The sequence below is a fragment of the Lagopus leucura genome, unplaced genomic scaffold, assembly GCF_019238085.1.
Source record: "Lagopus leucura isolate 7727_CA_CO unplaced genomic scaffold, USGS_WTPT01 Super-Scaffold_100028, whole genome shotgun sequence".
NCBI lineage: Eukaryota > Metazoa > Chordata > Aves > Galliformes > Phasianidae > Lagopus > Lagopus leucura.
The window spans coordinates 3,981,305-4,002,132 of record NW_024962279.1 but is presented as its reverse complement, the minus strand read 5'-3'; the positions used below and the strand labels follow the sequence as shown (position 1 = coordinate 4,002,132).

General features: G+C 40.1%; 1 protein-coding gene across 1 annotated transcript; it reads left to right on the top strand.

Moving 5' to 3' along the window:
- Positions 1–7,667: 7,667 nt before the first annotated feature.
- On the top strand, positions 7,668–16,451 carry MDFIC2 (MyoD family inhibitor domain containing 2). The gene is made up of 3 exons (XM_042880809.1): positions 7,668–7,692; positions 12,372–12,593; positions 16,192–16,451. The coding sequence occupies exons 1-3, from the start codon at positions 7,668–7,670 to the stop codon at positions 16,449–16,451; spliced, it is 507 nt and encodes a 168-aa protein (XP_042736743.1).
- The last annotated feature ends 4,377 nt before the right edge of the window (positions 16,452–20,828 follow it).

The window sequence follows — 20,828 nt, the reverse complement described above, 5'->3', positions numbered from 1 at the left end:
AGGCCTACATTCAGGTTCATTACCAGCATTTTCCTCGGTTGCAATTATTTTAATGACGACTTTTGCCTAATTAAGATTTTCATGATTTGGTGTAGGAAGCAGATACAACACCTGATATAGCATGTCCTGAAGCTAAGCACTTCCAATCAGCTTTAACAGGCATTAGCTTGGTCCCTTACACAGCAACGCAGAGCCATTTCTCTGATCAGGTGAAAACAACTCAGACATCAGCCAACAAAAAGACATAGCCAAGATCATAAGTTTTACTCACTCAGATTCAGGGATGCTCCAACCAGCTGAGGTCCTCAGGGAGTTGCTGCTCCTCTGCTGTGTTGTGCTGACTGTATGGAAACCGACTGCATCCCCTGGGGAAACATTACATCTCATCTGAAAGGCCAGAGAAAGCTGGGCCCTCAAGAGCAGAATTATCTCCCAGTCTCCATCTAGAGAACTTTGTTTCCTTTCTTGTGAAGTCAATCAGGAGACAAAGCCTCCAAGCCCAGCAGCCTGACTTCTAACTTCCCTCCAATAACAGTGCAGCTTTATAAAACACCGGTGTTTACATGGGGTAACAACCCCACCTCATCAGCTGAGGAGTTTTCCTGGTCAGTGAAGTCTTCCTTTCCCATTCTTGTTTTCCAGAACTGGACAAACCCATCCTCCAGCCCCATGGAGACTCAAGTAAGATCCCCACATCCTCAGCTCCTTCTCCTCAAGGTACCATATAAATATAACACTGAAATGGCCCCTTTCATGAAAGAAGAGAGCATGAGATATTCTAACTCCATGGGGAATACGAACAAAGTGTTTCTTCCTTAATTATTGACTCATCATGTTTCAGTTTATCTTTTACAGAAGGAATATTTTTGTTTTACTATGAATTAGTGAAATATTTCAAGGTTTAGTCCAAAATAACAGAACAAAGAAAGAATTGCTGTGCAGTTAACTTGCCTATATACTCAAGAATACAAGGAATTTGCTTCTGAAAACTGAGCGAGAACCTCAAAGAACCAGCTCAAAAGCCAAATCTGCTTGTTTTAATCTGCTAAACCTCAGACAAAACACAAAGAAACAGTGAGTTCCTAAAAGCTGCTGTTGTGCACCTTACCTGAAAAATAGCCACAACCTTACTCTGCCTTCATCCTACCTGTATTTATCTACTGAGGAAGCAATAACAGCCATGGCCTTCCTTCCCAGCTGACAGCATTTTCCTGATTGAAGGGGTGTAACCCTTCACAACCACCTCAAAACCTTCAGAGCAAGGGAAGATCAGTCAATTTTTAACCCCTTCCTACACAGCCACAGCAGATTTTGAATGTCTGTCTGCTCTCTTCTGCTGATGACCTTTGGTTGTAGAGTCCAAACAGAGCCAACCCAAACTTTTCAGATTTTGGAAGCAGCCCTCAACAGTCTTTTCTCTTACTGTTAATTGGGGAGTTGCTAATTAGAGGTTGAACACACCAGGCTGGGCCTATCAGTAACAGTGAACTGGCTCTATTAAAGTCCACATCATCCAAAAATGTTCCATAAGCATCTTGCCCCCATAAAAGTAATCCTCAACGCAGTGTCTAAGACCCTGCTGATGCAAGCCAACAGCCTACCACTATTTGTATTGCATGCACACAGGATGCAAAATTTCTCTGGTAGTTAAAGGACACTTCTGGGCTTTGGTGGGCAAGGTCAAGCCAATGTTAGTCTACTCTGATAAAGCATGAGGAGGTAAATCATTCTGTGCAACTCAGAAGTCACTCAGATGGTACATTTGGCGTTCCCCCCCCCCCCTCCCATGCTTTTGTTCTGTCAGTCTGAAGAGAACAGCTCGTGTGATGTAATTTAGAATGGAGCTTTTTTAAAGCTTTCACTCAGGAAAAGCTTCAGGAGCTCTGGGGGTATAGCTTAGCTCTGAGAAACAGAAAGAAAGCAAGTTTGCATTGACAGCTTGATCCCAGAGAGAGGTGGCTGCCTGCTTGTCTAACAGGTCCTCTGGGTCTGGATGAGGCAGAGACAGAGGAGCAGTCATATTAAGTGAACGTGCGCTGCCAATGTTAAAGGAACAATTACCATTATTCTGCATAGTTCACTGTTTGCTACTGCGATTTCCTTCAATAAAACCTCTTTTCACTTGCCAATTGGAGCTTGTCATGTAACAATATTTCTTATGCACAATACACATACTAAAATGCCCCTGTGTTTTTAATACATTTATAGTTGTTAACAATAGCGGTATAGTGACAGAAAAAATGTACTTGCTTTGAATACAGAATAGACTGAAAAAAGAACAAACCAGAGACCCTCTTCTTAAGGATTAATGGGGTTAAGTTTTTCCTAAACCGAATGTTAAAGCATGACACCTCTTCCATTTCATTCACACCCAGGTCCTAGGCTGTGACCTCCTTGCTTTTAAGGGGAGGTCCACCTGAGCCTTCCTGAAACTTCTGACTTGAGGAAATGTTGAGGAGGGGCACGAGCTCCTCCAGTGGGTCTTCTCATCTATCATTGTGTCTATGCAGCCCTACAAGGGTGCTGCTCCTCGGGCTTTGGCAAGCTCAGTGCCCTGTGCCCAACCAGCCCCCTGTGCATGGCCCACATCAGGCACCAGGAAAGCTCTTTGGGAGTGCAGTTCCATGTGATACAGGACAGTTGGTGTTAGGGAGATTTCAGGAAATCTGTAGCTCTCCACTGAAAGTCTGTATGTACAATGAAGACTTTGTACTTGTACTACACATGCCAATGCTACAAAGCCAGGCAGAAATGACCACAGTGAAGGTGCTGTGGTGAGAAGAATTTAAGTGTTTGCTGGTGATGGGGCTGAACCTAGTATTTCATGTGCTCAAATGATCAAGCAGCTATTTGGAAACATTAGGAGCACAGTTATGAAGGCAACTTTGTTCTGCAATAAGATTCATCGTTTCTAAGAACACTGCTTTGTTCCAAACATTTTTGTATAAACAGGGAGGGACATCTTGATTTTCACTGCTCTCTCCTACTCAATCCAGGAGTAGTGAGCGGTAGGCTGCATTTTTCAGTGTACTTTAAGAAATCATGCTGGTTTGACGGTGTTTTCCCCCACCAAATTCAAGTGCTGACAGCCTCAGATCTCCTCTGGCATTAATGCTGTGCAATGATATCTTTGTGACCGTAACTGCCAAAGACCACGGGATGCAAAAGGAAGACATTGTGTGACAAGCTCACAAATTCTGACTGTAGCTGCTCTAAAATTTCAACTTCTCAACAGATAGAGCTTACCAAATATGAAACCTTTCCAAATTTAATGACAGAGAAAAAATACTGAAAAAGAAACACCTTTGTAATAAATTCAGTAGTAGTTCATCTATAAATGTCTCAAACTAAACAGTAAGCAATTGCACAGGCATGTCCATCAGTAAGATTTACCTTTAGTTATTGTGCCAACACATTAAAGAAACCCCTGCCCACTTCTTGGCTCTCCATTCTGGTTGGGTTTGGTTTTTGAAACTTGATCATATTGGCAGACAGTCTTAACCTCACCAATGGGGACAGCAATTAACCCTGAGAGGAAGGAAGGAAGGCTGAATTAATGCAGCAGTGCTGCTGAGAAAAGGATATAACAATAATAAAGTTTGTTTTTTCTTTCATTTGAGAAATAGCACGATCAATTCAGATAAGATAATGAATCAGAATCACCAGCTTCATGTTGAAAGTGAGAAATAAGGAGAATATAGGAGTTCTGAGTTATCTATAAAACAGGAAGAAAACAAGAGGATGTGGAAAGACTTTGTTTCTCTTTACTACAACTTTCCAGGGCTGTTTTATGGGATAGAGCTGTCACATGACCCAAAAGTCCAACCTAAGGCTTAAAAGCAGCGTCAGAAATTGCTGCTCCTACAAAGCATGAAACACCATGACGTCCTGCTGCCTTCTGCACTAGCTTCTCTTACTGTCATGGATAAATTTCACACTGTCACAGCAAGTAGGACACGAATAGAGATGCGAAGAAGAACTTGGTAGGAAAGGAAACAGGGCCTGAGGCAGAGCGTGGAAGATCTAACCTGGAAATAAACCCTGGGGGCTCTGGCACATCTATCCCGAAGGATGCGCGGCCACGTCCTGCACCTGAGCCCACTGGTTTCTGTGACCTGTTGACCAGCTGAAGTTACTTCTCTGCTGCAGTTTCATACTTAATCCCAAAGCTGTGAAGTTGCTGTGAAAACCCAGTGATTTATCCGGGGTGCATCAGCTAAGATCCCCAAGGACCTGGCGCTGAGCTGTGGCAGTGCATGGTGCGCACCTGCAAACCATCCTGGGAACGTGCCACAAAAGCTGTTGTGAATTTTGCTATTGTGCTCCTTGGGTGCATGAATTATGTCTGGTGTCTAATGCAGATGATGATGTTTGATGCAATAGGCCCTTTTGAATTAGCGCATGAAAACCTTTTCATAAAGTGTTTGGTCTCCCCTTTTTTCAAAGTCCATTGCGACTGTGAAGTGTAAGTGAACAACATAAAATTCACACTGATCCTTTCAATTCTTTTTTAAGCATCCTGAAATCCAGCTACTTTTTTTTTTTTTTTTTTTTTTTCCTGGCTGTACATCCTTACTTTTTATAGTTAAAAGTAATTTTAAAGCAAAAAAGAACATAAACAATATACACTGACTCTTGACACTCCATTGCTTTCTTAAACTAGAATAATAAAAATTTGCAAATGAACAAAAGAGTGGGAGGAAGATATCTGATTTACAATGTTTTTGAGATAAAGAACACTATAAAAAAAGATCAATGTGAATAATAAAGCATTGTTAACTGAGTCATGACATTTCTATTCTCAGTGAAGATTTGAACAGTAGAGCTCTGCAAATGAGCACCTTGTGCCATTTTCAAAGTGGGAGGAAGACATATAATTATAATTTTTAAAGTGAAGAGAATTTTTTAAAAATCTCTGTTAAAAAGTTTATTGAAAAACATATCGACATATCAGTGTGACATAAATTACTTTAATTTTATTAAACTAGGAGAGGGGAAAACCTCTTTTTGAAGACTGGCTGCAGAAAGCATTCCTTGAAAAGAATTTTCTTTATTAAAAACTCTTTTCCGAAGATGAAACAGCACTGAATGTCAGCACTACCGTATATTTATTCTGTAACTCTTCCAGCAGCTGAGATCTATAAAAGAAACATATTTCCAAAACAGTTTTAACCTCCATTGTCTTGATCGTTCATATTAACGTTTTTCATGTCACCTATTGAAATCCCTTAAAGGAACCTTTTATTCAGTCAAAATTAATGAAGCCGTTTTCTTAAACAGCCTCCAGAAAGTAAAAAGGATGTAACGTTATGCGTTTTATTTGACATATGTTCTCTGCCATTTCACTTATTTGTGTGACGAGAGCAAAACATCATATATGTGTTATCAATTCTGCAGAGAAAAGTGATTTTGAAAGAGAAGAAAACTAACTGTGCTCTTGCTGTGTGTGCAGTTTAAACTCAGAGTAAAAATACAGCATTGATCAGATTACCCCAATTGAGTCATTTAGTGCCTTAGCATTCCTCAAGTTAGGGCCCAGCTGTGAAATCATAGTTGGGGCCAAACTTTGCTGCTAGGTGTGTGCACATGGCTCCCATTTTCTTCAAAGGGAATGGCACACATGGCCAATATTTAACTTTCACCTCTTCCATTTTTCAGCTAGCAGAGCCAGAACCAATGCAGGCAATTTAATAGAATTAAAAATATAGTCAAGATTTCCAAGACTTACTAGCGATTTGGGCTATATAATTCAATACACCTCAAAGCGCAGATGCTGAGCATATTCTAAAAATCAGGCCATCTCAAATGTCCTATTTTTAAGCAAGTAAAATTGTAAATCACTTTGAGCATTTTGGCCATCAGATTCTAACAGCCAACAGGGTGCAGGATACCTCTTCAAAATTCTAAGTTCCAATTTCTGTGTTGGCTGAGATGCCTGGCTGACTTATCACTTCCCATCCCATTTTGGGCACTATGGTGTTTGCTCTCATTTCAGCCCTCTGCCATTACCAGCAGGGCTTGAACACAGCACGGATGTCCACTTGCGGTATCTGCCTCCTCAAGAAAATGTAGGGTACAGAGCAGTGAATCCTTTGGAATGGACCACATGACTTTGAGGTGCTAGTGCCTCATAGGTACATAAATATGCATCCCAAAGCAACTTCTAAATGTCCCAAGGTGTATGCAGATCTTCATTTCAGCTCAAGGTCAGGTGTAAAACTTTCCTACCATCCTTCCTGACTCTTCCCTTCGTTTTCCCCCAACTCCATCTGTTCCTCACCCATCTCCTTCCCTCCACACTCGCCTCCCTCTTCTTCCTGTGTCCATCTGTTCCCTCCTTCCTCAGTACGAGCTGGGGAAGGGAATTCAGTCATTCACTGAACAGATTTCAAGACGAACACCCTCCCTTTCCCATTCTAACTTCATTCATCATGGTAAAAATCATAATGAATAGAAATGTTGAAGGTGAAAATTTATTAGGGATTGTGTTGCTTTCTTATATCAAAAGCAGTTAAAGCTACATATAAACATTGGCTTCATTCATTTTTTTAATATATGATATAATTATTGAGAAATATTAGTGGAAGTGCTTGGTATGCAGTCCATCAACACATGCCTGTCAGAGTTTAGGATCTGGGCCAAAATTTTTTGCTAGTCCTCTGATAGATTTATAATAAGCCTATAGAAGGTTTTACAGTCAGCTGGGTCACTAATTCATAAAGTTAAAACGTATGCAATGAGGTCAAAAATTCACTATTGATAAAATGCCCCCTCCAGGGATTGCACCATTAACTTTGTTACTGCAACGGCAAAAAATAAAAATAAAAAAAGAAAAGTAAACCCAGAGCTTCTGTGAATTACCAGTCCATCATCATAAATCAGGAGAGAAGAACTTGCACAAGTTCATGATGTCATACAAATATTTATAGCCTTGTGTACTATTTCCTGTTGCCCTATTATAAAAATAAGTCTCTAGATCCCTTGTATCCTCAACCCTGAGCTCAGCAAAATGCAATGAGCATGAGACCATGAGTGCACCTATGATACTAGTCAGGATCTGCCTGGGCTTGTTGTAGGGGCAAGCCCCCATCCCACTTTGTCTCTCTGACTCTGGGTGAAGAAGGAAGAGAGACTGAATACTCCAAGCACTGCATGGGAAATGGATGGATAGGCAAGTGCAAGAGAGGTGGAGGAGCTCAGCACTCACATGAGAACCTCGGGCATCTTGTTCACCAGGAGGGCTAAGCTATGAAGGCTGGGCCTTGAGAGTGCCTTCCTTCCTCCTCCTTCACTGGCCTTTGAGGAACCTCATCTAACGGCTCTAGAGTACTTGGGAATGGATGATGGCCTCCAGTTCATTGCAAATATTCCAGTCCCAACACTTTCTGTAACAAATCAAAGAACTATTGTGCCTGTGTTGATCCCTTTGTCCTGACCCTTCAGATAAAACTTTCTCAAGGAATGAGATGATCTTTAAAGTCTCTTCTAACCCAAGCCATTCTGTATCTCTATGAAGGAAGCATGCTTGTCTCCCTTAAATGACTGGTGTTTGGAGAAATTTCTGTGCTGAGCCACATCTATTTACAGTATTTCTCTGTAACATTGTGTTATTTTTCCACCAAGACAGCTGCACCAGCTCCTTGCCTCTCCCAGTTCTCCATGAGGTGATGCTGAGCAGTGAGGACCACCCAGGTAAGCTGGCAGCCCCATGCATGTGTCACATCACACCAAGCAGCTGCACATCTGGCCTCCCCTTATATTGCTGCAAATAATTATTTAAAGAAAAAATGCTGAAATGGTGTCCTTTAGACAGGTGACCAAAGGTCATTTTCTTACTTCCTTTTCTCTCTCTCTTTTCTGGAGTTTGGGTTTCATTTTTCTGTGAGTCTTTTCAAACCGACTGAGTTCAGTTCAAGTGTTTAAACTTACAAGTTATCCTCCATCAGGTCTGATGTAGCTCTGCTGGCACCATCTCAGGACTGAATGGACATGGCACTCAGCTCCTCGAGTGACGAGCACGTGCTATATTGAATAGACAGGCAGTGACAGCAGTGCACAGGATAGGGAATGGCAGGGAGATCAGCCAGGCATTCCTTCAGTGTTTCTTGTGCACTGATATACAAAGATGCCTCACGGTGAAATTAAGAAGTTACACATCCTAAACTGCCAGAGTTTTCCACAGAATTCACTGTTAACCCTTGGGACTCCTTGCCCCAGGAACACAAAACTGGGGCTGCAGCCAGGGTGGATTGGGAACAAATCCCATCGGTGAGCAGAGCCACGCACCCACTTATCCCTGGTTGTAAGATGTACATGAGCTCTATATGGCTCTGCAGCATTGCCCATATTGCTTCAAGCCCTGTCCAGCAGAACACAGCCATCTCAGTCCCACAGTCCCTCGCCAAAAGAAAGCAGACTTAAAGCCCTCATACGCCGTTGTATAAAAACTAATTTCTAAAGTACGCTAGGAAATTCTACCTCCTGTTCTCCAGGGCTGGAAGACCCTGGTTTGTGCCTGAGCCAATGAAGAGAAATAGGGGTCAGACGACCTGCTGTAAATACCAGTCTCAAACAGCACCGCTGCTCCTTGCTATTAACAAGAGGGATCTGTGGCTGGCATCAGTGGGAAGCAGGTGATTTACTTTGTGCTTTCATGAATTCAGACGCTGTTGTCAGTGGCCTGAATCACCCGGCTTAATAAAACGTCTCAATACTCACATTAAATTCCTACTATTTGTCTTTAATACAAACATGGGTAAGCAATCCCAGTTCCCTGCTATAACAGTCCAAGCAAGCCCCAGCTTCCCTGGATAAAGAATAAATTGGCTACTCCGGGATATTCTTTAAAAGTGGTGCATTAAGGGAATTTGCCCCTAACTACCTCTAACAGTCTAACCAACACAAAATAGCTTGAGATCTTTTTTATCACAATGCACCTATTTTTCCCTTCTAATCCAGTTCAGTGAGTGATTTCTACCTGTTAAAAATGGGCATCTGCAGACGTGTGGAACTGTGGACACAGGCTTTTAGAAGACAGTAACGAAGTTTCACCTCCTGCCCATCTCCATCTCTCTGCAATTTTTTTTTAACATTCTCATTTAAAAGCAGTCATAAATAATACCAGCTGTACATAATATATATATTTTAAATCCTGTTTGGCTCTGCTTATTTGTTCTCATCTCTCAGCCTATTACTGCACCGTGCAGAGACAAACTATAAAAAAAGGAAAAAGAAAAAAAGCTAACCACTTTTTTATGCTGGTCTAGCATAATCTTTATTTCTTTAAACACTTTGTGCAAACATTAAATTGATAAAAGACATAATGTAGAAGGACCCACAGCTGAACTGAAGGTAATTGCATAAAAATGAAATGGAGACCTATAATTGTACACTGCTTTAGCCTCTATCGCACTGTTTTCTGGAAGCACGGATCTCGCTTGTCATAGCAACTTGCTTGTTACGGTGATTGCATGAAGACTTGATCTAGCTGTACAAGACAAGTATAACATTACTTGAAGGGAGCTTTTCAAACTAAGAGTCTGACACTAACATGTACTGTATTTTCAAAGATATAGTGTGCTTTAGCAAACAGAAGAGTCCTTGAATGACAGCTTTTGTTACCCTTTTGTTTGATGGTGCTGCATTGAAAAATTCAGGTTATGTCTATGCCTTTCTATTTCTGGTTTTGATTTCTCTTCAACAGCACTTCAAGAATAAAAATTAACTTGAAGCATGAATAGTAGAAGTCGGTGGATACAGAAAATGTTAGTCTGGCATTTACTGATTACTTCCGTCTGATTTTTTTCAGTCTCGTTTGTTGAATGCTCAAATGCATTCCGTGGGCCATTGTGTTGTGGCAAAATAGGGGAACTGAACAGATATATTGCAATTTAAAATATATCCAGCTTAGACATTAGGGCCAATTTTGAAAGGGGGAAATGATACAAAATGTCATTCTTGCATAGACCTTTCAATCTGACCCGCACGTATTCAACTGCTCAGCCCATGTTCAGCTCTCAGCCTGGACGAATAAGATCCATTTGTAAGACTGGCACCTGAATACCAGGTGGGGCATGTGCTTTTTGGACCCACAGATCAATTATTATCCAATAATAGCAATGCATGACCAGGAGGACATTGCTTCCTCCAGATCTCTGCTACTTCCATTAACATCGCCTTTCTAGAAGATGGAATATTATTGGAAGAAAGCACAGGGGAAATTGTGATATGTCATTGATTTATAAACACTGGAAAATAGTAGTTACTGTACATACAAGTACACCCAAATTGCATGAATTTTCACATTTTGGATTCAAGAGGTTAATCAAGAAGTAGGAGAGGAAAAAAACTATACTTACTGCTCTGGAAAAAAAGCTATCAACAAATTATTACAGTCAAAAAACCACAGACATATTTGTCCAGAACTCTCGTTTCCTTCAATCAAGTGTGCAACCTACAGGCTTTGTGCTGCTGCATCACACCCTGAGGAGCTGCTGCCTCTTCTGCCCTTCTCAAGTCTCACCTGTGGCTTTCTGTCATCCTAATGCTCACAAAACCTGACAGCTGTAGGTTTCCAAGTCCCCTCTCCATGCCACTACTGCCTTACTGCCTCCTTCCTTCCATTTCTCCCTATCCTACCAGTCACTCCTTGCCTAAGGCCAACCTATAGACTCTCTGGGACAGGGAAACCCACAGTTCCTTTACAGCAGACCTTGTCTTTACTGCAAGTTCACAATCTAGAAAAAAAAATACCTGCCAACAAACATTTTATAACCGTGATTTAAAACAAAAATGAATACACTATCTTAGCATTTCCTCTTATCCTCTTCCATGGCTATCACTCTGATAAGCTCTGCCCAGCTTTCTCACTCTTGGAAACACCACTGCATGAAGTTGACAGCAGAATAAAATCTGACTATGGGTAAAATCGTATATGAAATTTTCACTCATTCCATAAGTAAGTGGACAAAACAGAGAGGACTTGGGGTCTATATTCTCCATCACCCTGTAGTAGAAAACAACTTCTAGGAAGATCTTCACCTTTTCTTCTCCAGGATCAAATCCAGCTCCTTCTGCCTCTCCTCTTACATCAGGCACACCTCACCACTTTGCTGAGTTCCATGAGAGACAGTTATACCTCAAACCTTCACTTCTCCTAGCTCAAGCCCAATGGTCACAGTTTTTTTATCCGCTCTTCTTGCAGTCTACTCATCCTGCCCAAATTTCCTTTTTTCTGCCACAAGTATAATTGTAGAAGCTCAACTGCAAGGTTTCACTCTTTATCAATCTTTTCTTGGCTTTTATTTAATATACAGCAGGCATCAAAGGTACCTGAAAAACAAGAGATAAGCAAGATCTCTCCTCTGGCTCCTTGCAGCAGAAAGCAGACTAACTGATTTAGAGTATTTATGGACCCCTTTGAAAGTAACATTTGCAAAACAGAGGTGTTTGTAAAGACTGATTTTCTGTACATAGCTTGAGATCAACATATCACAAGATTCAAGCAAGATAAAAAGTGAGGCTGTGCTTGATGTGAGGTGCAGGAGTTAATCAGTAGAAGATAAGATCTAATGAGGTTTTATCATCCCAGCAGTAGAGCAAATGACTGTGTTTCTTGGACTCTTGATCACTTTGGAAAAGAATTGTAACTGTACATCAACCCATGTTTGTCTGCTCCTAAGTAGTTCCTCAAGGATACACTGAGCTCAGAACTCTTCTCCCCTAATAGGGACTTAGAAGTAAGCTCTGTCTCTGGTTTCTGAGATGACTCTCTGGAACAATGACAGCATGTGAAGTATCCCATCTTCTAGCTGAATTTTGGGCCAACAATACAAGCATGTGTAGTAGCTGATGAAGTAGTACATGAAGTTATAACAAAATTTGAAACAAAGATAATCTGATTTTCTTTGCAACAAGTCATTGAACCATGGTCAGCTGGCACAGCTCCATCTGGGTACTACCTACACACACTGTTGGCTGTAAATTTAGAGAAACAAGAGCTGCTGTTGAAAAACCAAATTATTGTTTTGCATTCTCACATATCACAAATTGAAGTTAGGAAGTACTCCAAATAGATTTCAGCTGAGGTTACAGTTCTGTTCTCTCTTCTCGCCTGATCCCACCCAGTGGGAGTTATTACTTAGCCTATAAATCCTCTGGTTTAAGAGGAAACCCTTGAGTGCAAGTTTACAATTGCTTGCTTGATGAATAAACTTCACATATGTAAAGAGACAGAAATCATCAAGCAGGGTTAGCCCTTAGAAGTAAACACCTATAGGCTTGGAAATTCTGCATATGTTATTCCCTCAGATCTATGCCTTAGTACCACAAACAAGTCTTTCTTTTTCCTTTTTTTTTCCTAATCCCACCAGAAAACCAGCTTACAAATAAAAAGCATACAGATGAAAAGACCGTGAAAGGTATTGTTATGAGTTCTGTCGCAGAATTTAGCATGGCAGACACTTCATCAAAAGAAACCAAAAATGAGAAGAAATTGTCAGAAGCAAGCAGATCATCCATTGCTTCCCTGGAGAAATGCAGAGAATTCACCTACATTGAAGATGATGCGTCAGTTCATCAGAGAGACAGTGATGGTATGTTTGGTAAAACAAATTGCATTTCTAAATAACAAGCACTTCAGAGCACAATGCATATCTAACTTGAAATAAATGCTTACATGCTTAATGGGAAGTTCAAGAACATAGCCAAAAGCAGTAATAAGTAGCTCTATTGCCATTTTCTCATTTGAGTGATGAGAATCTGTAGAAGAGAATCTTAAATTTTCAATGATATTAAAGTCATAGAAGAGAAACTTACAGCCTACAGAGCTGCTGTGCTCCCCTACATGTAAACATACACACTGCTAAAGCATAGCCTGATCTTGGGCTATTGACCAGAGCTGTGTCACCTTGTGAGATAAAGGAGCTGGTCTTTCTAATTGTACAAGAGCATGGGTTAAGGAGCAGAATATCTGTGATTTTGTTATTGTTAAAGGAACCAAGAAAGAAGAGAAATGGTTTTGCCCGTAACAGACCATGGGCTATGACTCCTGGTAATGTAAATAGCATGACAGCCCTGATTTTAGTGAATAACCAGCACTTAAGAAGTTATTCCTGGTTATTAGCATAGATGTGAAAAAAACACTTATGTGAATCATTTGTAAAGTTTCTAATGTGTGTCTTATGCAATAATGGATAAGTGTTTCATATCAAGCAGCTCTGAGATCTATCATGGATGTGATAAAAATGATCCCTGAATTAAGAACTTCTGAATACAGGTCAACACAATAAACTGCAGTGCTGTCATGGAACAACTACCACCTCTGTTGTAACAGCGATCCTGTAACAAAAGTGATGTCTCTGTCACTTCTGTTAGAACGCTTTTAATTTCAGTGAAGGGCAGTCAGTGTTTATTGCGTTTAAGGGACTCATCCTCCAGCCCAGACACTCACTGTTTTCTGAGTTTACTATCAGATCAGGCCCCTCCATCATTACTGGCACACAGGTATGCACATATGATTTCATAATCCTTAAAAAGCAAAAGGAATCAAGAAAAAAAATAATTAAAAGAAAAAAAAAAAAGCCACGCTCAATTAATAATGTTACATACTGGATGGAAGCCAAGAGAACCAAAGGAAACCAGATTTGCGGTTGTCACTGCATACTCTGCCCTCCTTACTCTGACAAGTTACTGCTTACTTCACACATCTAAAAGGCTAAATCCCACTCACTGGTGCATGGAGGATCTCTGGAAGCAGAGCAATTGGAGATGTGCTGAGAGAAGAGCAGATCCAAAGCTCAGAGGTCTCACCGTGCTGGTCCTGGTGGCATGAGCAAGCTCTAGTCCAGGTTTGTGCTGAACAAAGGGCAAACTGGCAGCCACCAGACAGGAACAGGAAAAACTAGAGATGAGGCAGGCTGGCTAAATTATTATAAGTTCTTCTTTTGTGGTAATTAATCCACTTATGTAGAGAATGAGAGCTGAGGTCATTGTTCTCACTGAGATAAATGCAATAACGTCTTTTTGCAAACAGCGGGGAAAACAGAAGAGAAAACAGGAGATTGCATCTCCTTTTATGCAGTTTGTGGCTAATTTATTTTCAAATATATAAATGAATGCATAGGAATGGATGCTTAATTGCTAATATCTATTATTTATATACATTACCCCACTTAAAACAGGACAAAAAAAAGCCTCACACATGCAGATTTTTCGAAATGTGTTACATCCATTATCACAGTTCATGGTGTGTGCTCTGATGGGAATTTAAAAGCATCTTTACTGCACATCACAGACTCTGTGCCGAAACATTACTTTGTTATTAAAATCTTGTGCTTTTTGTGTGTTCCTTCTCCTGGATGGAGCCCTAAGGATGGTACCTTTTCTGTGAAGATTACAGAAGCACCAATATGGTGAGCACATCAGGAAAAGAATAAGAAAAGATATTAGAAAACAGATCTCTGGAGAGGAAAAAAAGAAACTAAAAGGAAAGATCCTTAATTGATACATGATTTTGAATATGATCTCTTGTATCTAGGTATAGAAAGGAAATTTCATCAACACATTAAGAAAAATAGTCTTAATTACACCATAGGCTACTGGATAAAATGATTACATTTTCTACACTGTAAATTTCATACAATTAAATGCAGCAGTGTCACCTTATAAAATGTTTCAATTTTATAATTATTTCAGTTCATTTACTTAGAAAAAAATGTAAGCATGAATTTACTCAGTATCACCAAAATCTAGTCATTCTTATTCAACAGAACTGACTTAGAAGTTAGTTGTGCTTGTCTGAACCTAAATAGATCTTGACATATTTAAATAAGTATTAAAATTGATAGCATTGATGATGATATGCTACTTAGAAAGGAGTTCAATCACATGCTATTTGTTCTTGCTACCTGCAATAGCTGCCTTTTTTTGTATACATAAAGACACTGGAATGATTTTTAATTTTGTTTTCCATCGAGAAATCTTTCATAAAAAATAAAAAAGAAAGAAAGAAAGAAAAAAACGAGCATAATTCTGGAAACTTCCTGGCAGTGAACTTTATGTTACGTGAGATAAAAAAAATGCCACAACAGAACCAGTGCAGTTGAATGAGTTCACAGTTAGTCATCCCAGGGCAAGAAACGCGGATGTAACCATATGCTTTCCTGAAAGAACCAATGAAAAGACATTCGTGTTGTTGAAAGCATTTTTCTTTTCCAAAAACAAGAAGGGGGAAAAAATGGAAACGTTTGGTTCTTTGCGATCCAACAGGATTCACACCGTCAGAATCTCGCACCTGCTTGGAGCCCTGCTGCACTCCACCAGCTTCCCCAGATGCCATAGTTCAAATTTGGGGTGGTAACAAATCGAGTTGTTTTTTTTTTTTTTTTTGAGGGGAGTGAATAGAAAACAGACAGACATCATCCTTCCTGATACTGTTTTCCAATTTTTTGTCTCATTTTGGAAGTTGACAAGGCTGTAAATGAAAAGGTGGTAAAATTTGGGAGTAAAAGTAGAAGGGCCTTGGGCTGAAAATCCATCACAGTGCCCTCTGTAAATGTGGTTCTCTGTATTTGCCATTACCTCTTCTCTTTGGCTAGGCCATTTAGCAGTCATTAAACAGTTCTATGGAATCAAACCTTTAATAGAAGCCAAACTGTAAGTAGATGAGGAATCTGTAATTGTTTTTTTTGCCCTGTACTGCTTGTAGCTCTCATTAGATCATCTCAGTCCTCATCCAGATACCACATCTAATTCATGGGCAAAGGTCACCACCCATCCAGAACAACCAAGTACTGCAGTAAGAATCAGACCTGGAGAGTCTGAGGACCTACTCCACTCTCCACAAAAGCTTTGGGTGTCTGTGCATTGACTTCCAGCAAGGACTGAATCAGAGCACAGCAACAGGCAGCCCGGAAAAGATTTCCCCCAAAAAAGATTCAGTACCAAATTACTTGTAGGCAAAAAAATTACCCTTGAAAGAGTTTTTTGGAGGGAATTCTTTTGTTGATTTTTTTTTAAACAAAGAAATTCTTTAAAGAAATAATTGCAGCAGTCTGATTGTTTTTATCTTTTCATATCTCCATAGTGTCAAATTAAAGGAATTATCTCATTTTTGCATGATCACAGCAGCACAATATTGGGTAATCAAGCATGCCCTTTTTCTCACGTCTCCCTGCTTTTCCTTTTTCTTAGATGAATGTGCAACACTTATCCTGGCCTGCTTGTTCTGCCAGTTTTGGGACTTTCTTATAATGCTGCCTGATACCTGTGAACACTGGCTGATAGATACCTGTTGTCCATCCAATAGATACTACCAGACCTCCGATGAAGACCACTCCAACAATGACTGCAACTGTGACTGTGACATTGATTGCAGCCTCTTTGAGTCCTGCCATGAGACTGGCGAATGCCTGGAACTTGCCATGGAGATTTCTGAAGTCTGCTATCGCTAATAGGAAAACAATTGACAAAAATCCTGAAAACTGCCGGGAAGGGGTTGGACAGAGTACAAGGAGACTTTTTTTTGGGAAAAAAAAGAAAAAGATAACAGGAATGTTTCCCAGCCGGACTATGCCATCATGCTGCTTTCACCCTGGAGGTCTGTATATTTGTAACATACTGGTTCTATGATAATAAAGGGCAAAAAAAAGGTTTCCTCCTTTGCCATAGACAACAACAGAATTCCTAAGTGCCAAGTGTGCTCAACGCATTACGTGCTGCCAGTGCAATGCTTTTATAAACCCCTAATTGCTTTAAACATGGATTTCCCCCGTTCACAAACACAGGATGAATTAGGACATTCTTTTAGGACTGATATATATTAGTTCATCTCCCTAATGGATTCATACATAAACATGTATTACACATTGTTGGTTATTATTAATAATGTATGATACAGCATCATTTTATAATTAAAAATTTATTTATTCAATCTCTTAGAACACACTTATATGTTCAGTTTAGGTAGAAAAGAAAATTAAATGAATTAGAAACCATGCTAGCTGTAATTACAGCAAATGCCTCTAAAAATCTCCAGTGAGTTTTGTGGAGGAAGCACTTTAACAGGGTAGTGCAACTCGACAGTGTATTAATGTGCGTGCCTATGGTTATGTAATAACAGGTTATGCCTATTGTTCATTAGTTGTAGAAAAGGGCTCCTTAAGTGTAATTAGCCTAAATGGGAACTGACTGCACACTTCTAGAGGAGAATTACCCCATGGATAGCCAGTAACTCCTTTGCCTGATTTTCATTTGCAAGACTCCTGCAAGCAGCAGAATATTGCCATCTATTCTAGTGGAAACAGGCATCTCCACCTGTGCACAAAAGATTACAAAATGACAGTATCTATCCTGGTTGTGCTTTCAGACTCCCTCTATCTCTTTTTCTGATGGCAGGTCTGATTAATAAAAAGGAAATACATATTGTGCATCACACATATGACAACAAAAGCATGTAAATTCAGCTGCCTCAGGGTGCAGAACGATCGTATTAAGCACAGAGGAAAATACAGAGTTGCTTGCTCACATTAGATATTTATAGACTAACACCAAAGACCATATTTGCTTTGTATAGTCACAAAACTTCTCCCAGGACCCTACTGATCTCAGTGTAGAAGTGCCTGGGGAATCCCAAACAAGAGTTCTGGACAAGATTACAGGATACTGAGCTTTGCTGAAGTCATTGAAGCCACTTGTTTAATAATCTGAGTCTCAAATCTCCAGCCGTGACACACAAATATTAAATGTATAACAATAGAGTGAATTTCCAATGTGAATTTCCATTGCTTTCTCTTCCAGAAATGAGAAAGTAAGGAGTAGGTACAAATGCTAATAATCTTTATCAAGTATCTTTCAAAGCTTTGTTACCTCAGAGCAAACGAAACGCCTCTACCATGACAAATAAAAAATGAGATGGCTTTGTGGACAACGAACCTAGAAATGCAGCCTAGTGTAGCTTGCTCCTGTGCTCCTTCCAGGACATCAGTGGGGAAAATAATAGGTTTCCTTCTTCTAATTAGAAAGGCCTTTTGTGAGTTGCAGCCACCTGAAGGAAGAAAGTCATTAGTTCTTAATTGTCACACCTGTGCCAGCCTGCCAGATGCGATGGGACCCAAACATGGAAAGTGCTAACTACTGCCATCTGCAAGGCACTGTATTTGCACACCCGGGGCTGAGCAATGCTGAGTTTTAATGCTCCAGTTTGCACTCTCCTGCAGGTTTTTGATCTTAAATCTGATCATACTGAGCATTAAGACTACACTGGTAGGGCAACATTTTGGGTGTTGGTGACACCCAAAACTGCCATAGGTTATCTTCAACAAATTAGCAAGTAGGCTCATGTGAATAAAGAGATGGACCCACAACATTTAGAAGTCACAAGAGGAGAGATCTCAGCCACACATATGTTCTGAGAGGAGTACCAATAGCGATGCATAATGGCAATACTTGCTCTTGATGTTGCCATCCAAAAAAGCTTTTCACTCTTGCAATATCTGGAAGGAGAGCAAGGGGCATCAGAGGGTGATGCACACCAAAGCACAGCCAATGACATGTATAGAGGTGAAGTGTTGCTTGTTTTTTTCCAGCTCTGAGCTCATGACACTTACAATTTTGCCATACTGGGATAACCCATTATGAAACCAAATTAAATTAAGGATTACCAGTACAAAATATTCCTTTCAACTGTTCCACTATTCAAAAAAAAAAAAAAAAAGCCTTCCTTCCTGTGTGTAGGTTGGCATACTGAAGTCATGTCTACTGTAGGGCATGAGTAAGACCAAAGACAGATTTTAAATGGTCGTGGCCACAGCCATGGCTAGATAGAAAGCCCCAACAACATGAATTGAATCATGCTGGAAAATACTGATAACTACTAACATGATGAATAGTAGCATTTTAAACAGTGCAGCAGTATCTTTTGCCTAAAGTCTACAATGACACATTGCTCAGTTTCCTGTTTTAGGAAGTAGATTTTTAGAAGAATTCTATATAAGCAATGAAATCTTGAGGAATGTGTTAATATTCTTCCATATTTAATGGTTTTCATACTTTATTTCATGCAACATAGTAGAGCTGGCGGCTCATGACAACTTTGTTTTCTGCCATAAAAGTGCTAATTGTAATGTTATACTTCCATGATGCTGGGACCATTTGAAGTGTTGACACCAGAAAAACAAAAATGTTTTGTTCCATTCAGCATTCCAGAAACTGGATTTCCTGTCTGGGGAGCCACCCTATTCCTACATTAAACTGACTTCCTCAGCCAGAGAAATACCTGTTTATCAGATAAGAACATGGATATAGACATTCCAGTTAAGCAGAACTATCAGGAACTATTCGAGGCTCTCTCTGTATTTTTCCTTTACTGTGGAGAAAGGCCTGAGTGTGTGAGTAGGAGGCATTTGGGTGGATGGCTGTTCTGAACATGTTGGACTCAGCTGTGCTCCCGGAGAGATGTCAGCTCTGCAGCGTGTGAAACTGACTCCTCAGAACAACAAATAAACGTTACCATTTTGCAAACGGGAACATCGCTCTGACACGACGCCTCTCCTCAGCACCATAAATGAGCTGACAGATTGGTTGGGGGAAGAGAGAGACGGAGATAATAACGAAGATCTGTATCACTGCCTTCTACAGGAATGGACCACGGGATGCTCTCTACGGATCTCCTCTTGGCAGTGACTCACCAATCTCATCCTTAAAAAAAGAAAGTCCTTTTATCTCCTGATTCAGTTGCAAATTCTTCGCAGCTGAAGTTGTCATTTGCTAAATACTGTACTGCACCCAGCACTATCAGAGGACCCACTGACAAGGCTTTGGGGTGCTTCTGAAAATTTAAGCAGTTATCTCAAAGGAAATGCAATTCTCCAACTGACCCTTGAGTGAGCCTTCCCCTTTGTAGTTCTGGTGCCTTACACTCCATGCACAGAAGTCCCTTTAGGTAGGGGGCAAACAAAAATTATCCCATGTACTTTTCTGAATTCAGGAATGGAGCGTAATATGTTATCACCTGTGACTTTCCTTTACTTCCTAGAGCATTTTAATCCTTCATACTCTCTTAAGCAATCACAACGAGAATAACCAAGCTCTTCCAAATGTCAAGACGACTCTTGCCTTAACTCCAGTGCTGCTTAGGGATTCAGACTGCATGCTACAGCTGAGCTCTAGAAGACATTGTTTCTCAGGAAGAAAGCAAAATGTAGGAGCAAGTAAGATGCTTGCAATCCTGTTGTTATGCCTGTATATATGGAAAAACTTTAATTACTGTTTGACTAAGAATGTATATATCTATAAAACGTATCTTTTAATTATGTGAAACGAATGGTTCCAATCTGTATTTTGCATTGCTGTCTTTGTCATCCATGCCAAGCTGAATTTTAGGTCTCCTAAATGAAAAGAAAGTTTCCTGTTATGCAAGAACATGAGGTTACTGCACAGACTGGGATCACCAGGCACTTCTCTACCATAACTCACAGTAACAGGGTATTAATCATGATTAATAATCTATCATTCCTGTGGTTTAAAAAAAAAAAAAAAGGAAAGAGTTCTTGAGAAATTGCACTTTTTCTTCCTGTCACCGCAGAGCAAAACAATTATATGGAATTCATTATTCTGCTGGTAACAATCTAGATTTTCTTAGCATTGCACACGAGCAGGAATTGTTGCCATCTGATGTGTGCTCCATGGCCTGTGCAAAATGAGTTGGTGTGCACAAGCCAACTCCTAATGGATGCGTGCCCATATCACAAAAAAAAAAAAACATTATTATAATTTGTACCCTTGGGAGAAATGCCAAGGCCTGAGAGTAAATGGAGCACTTTCTTTCCCAA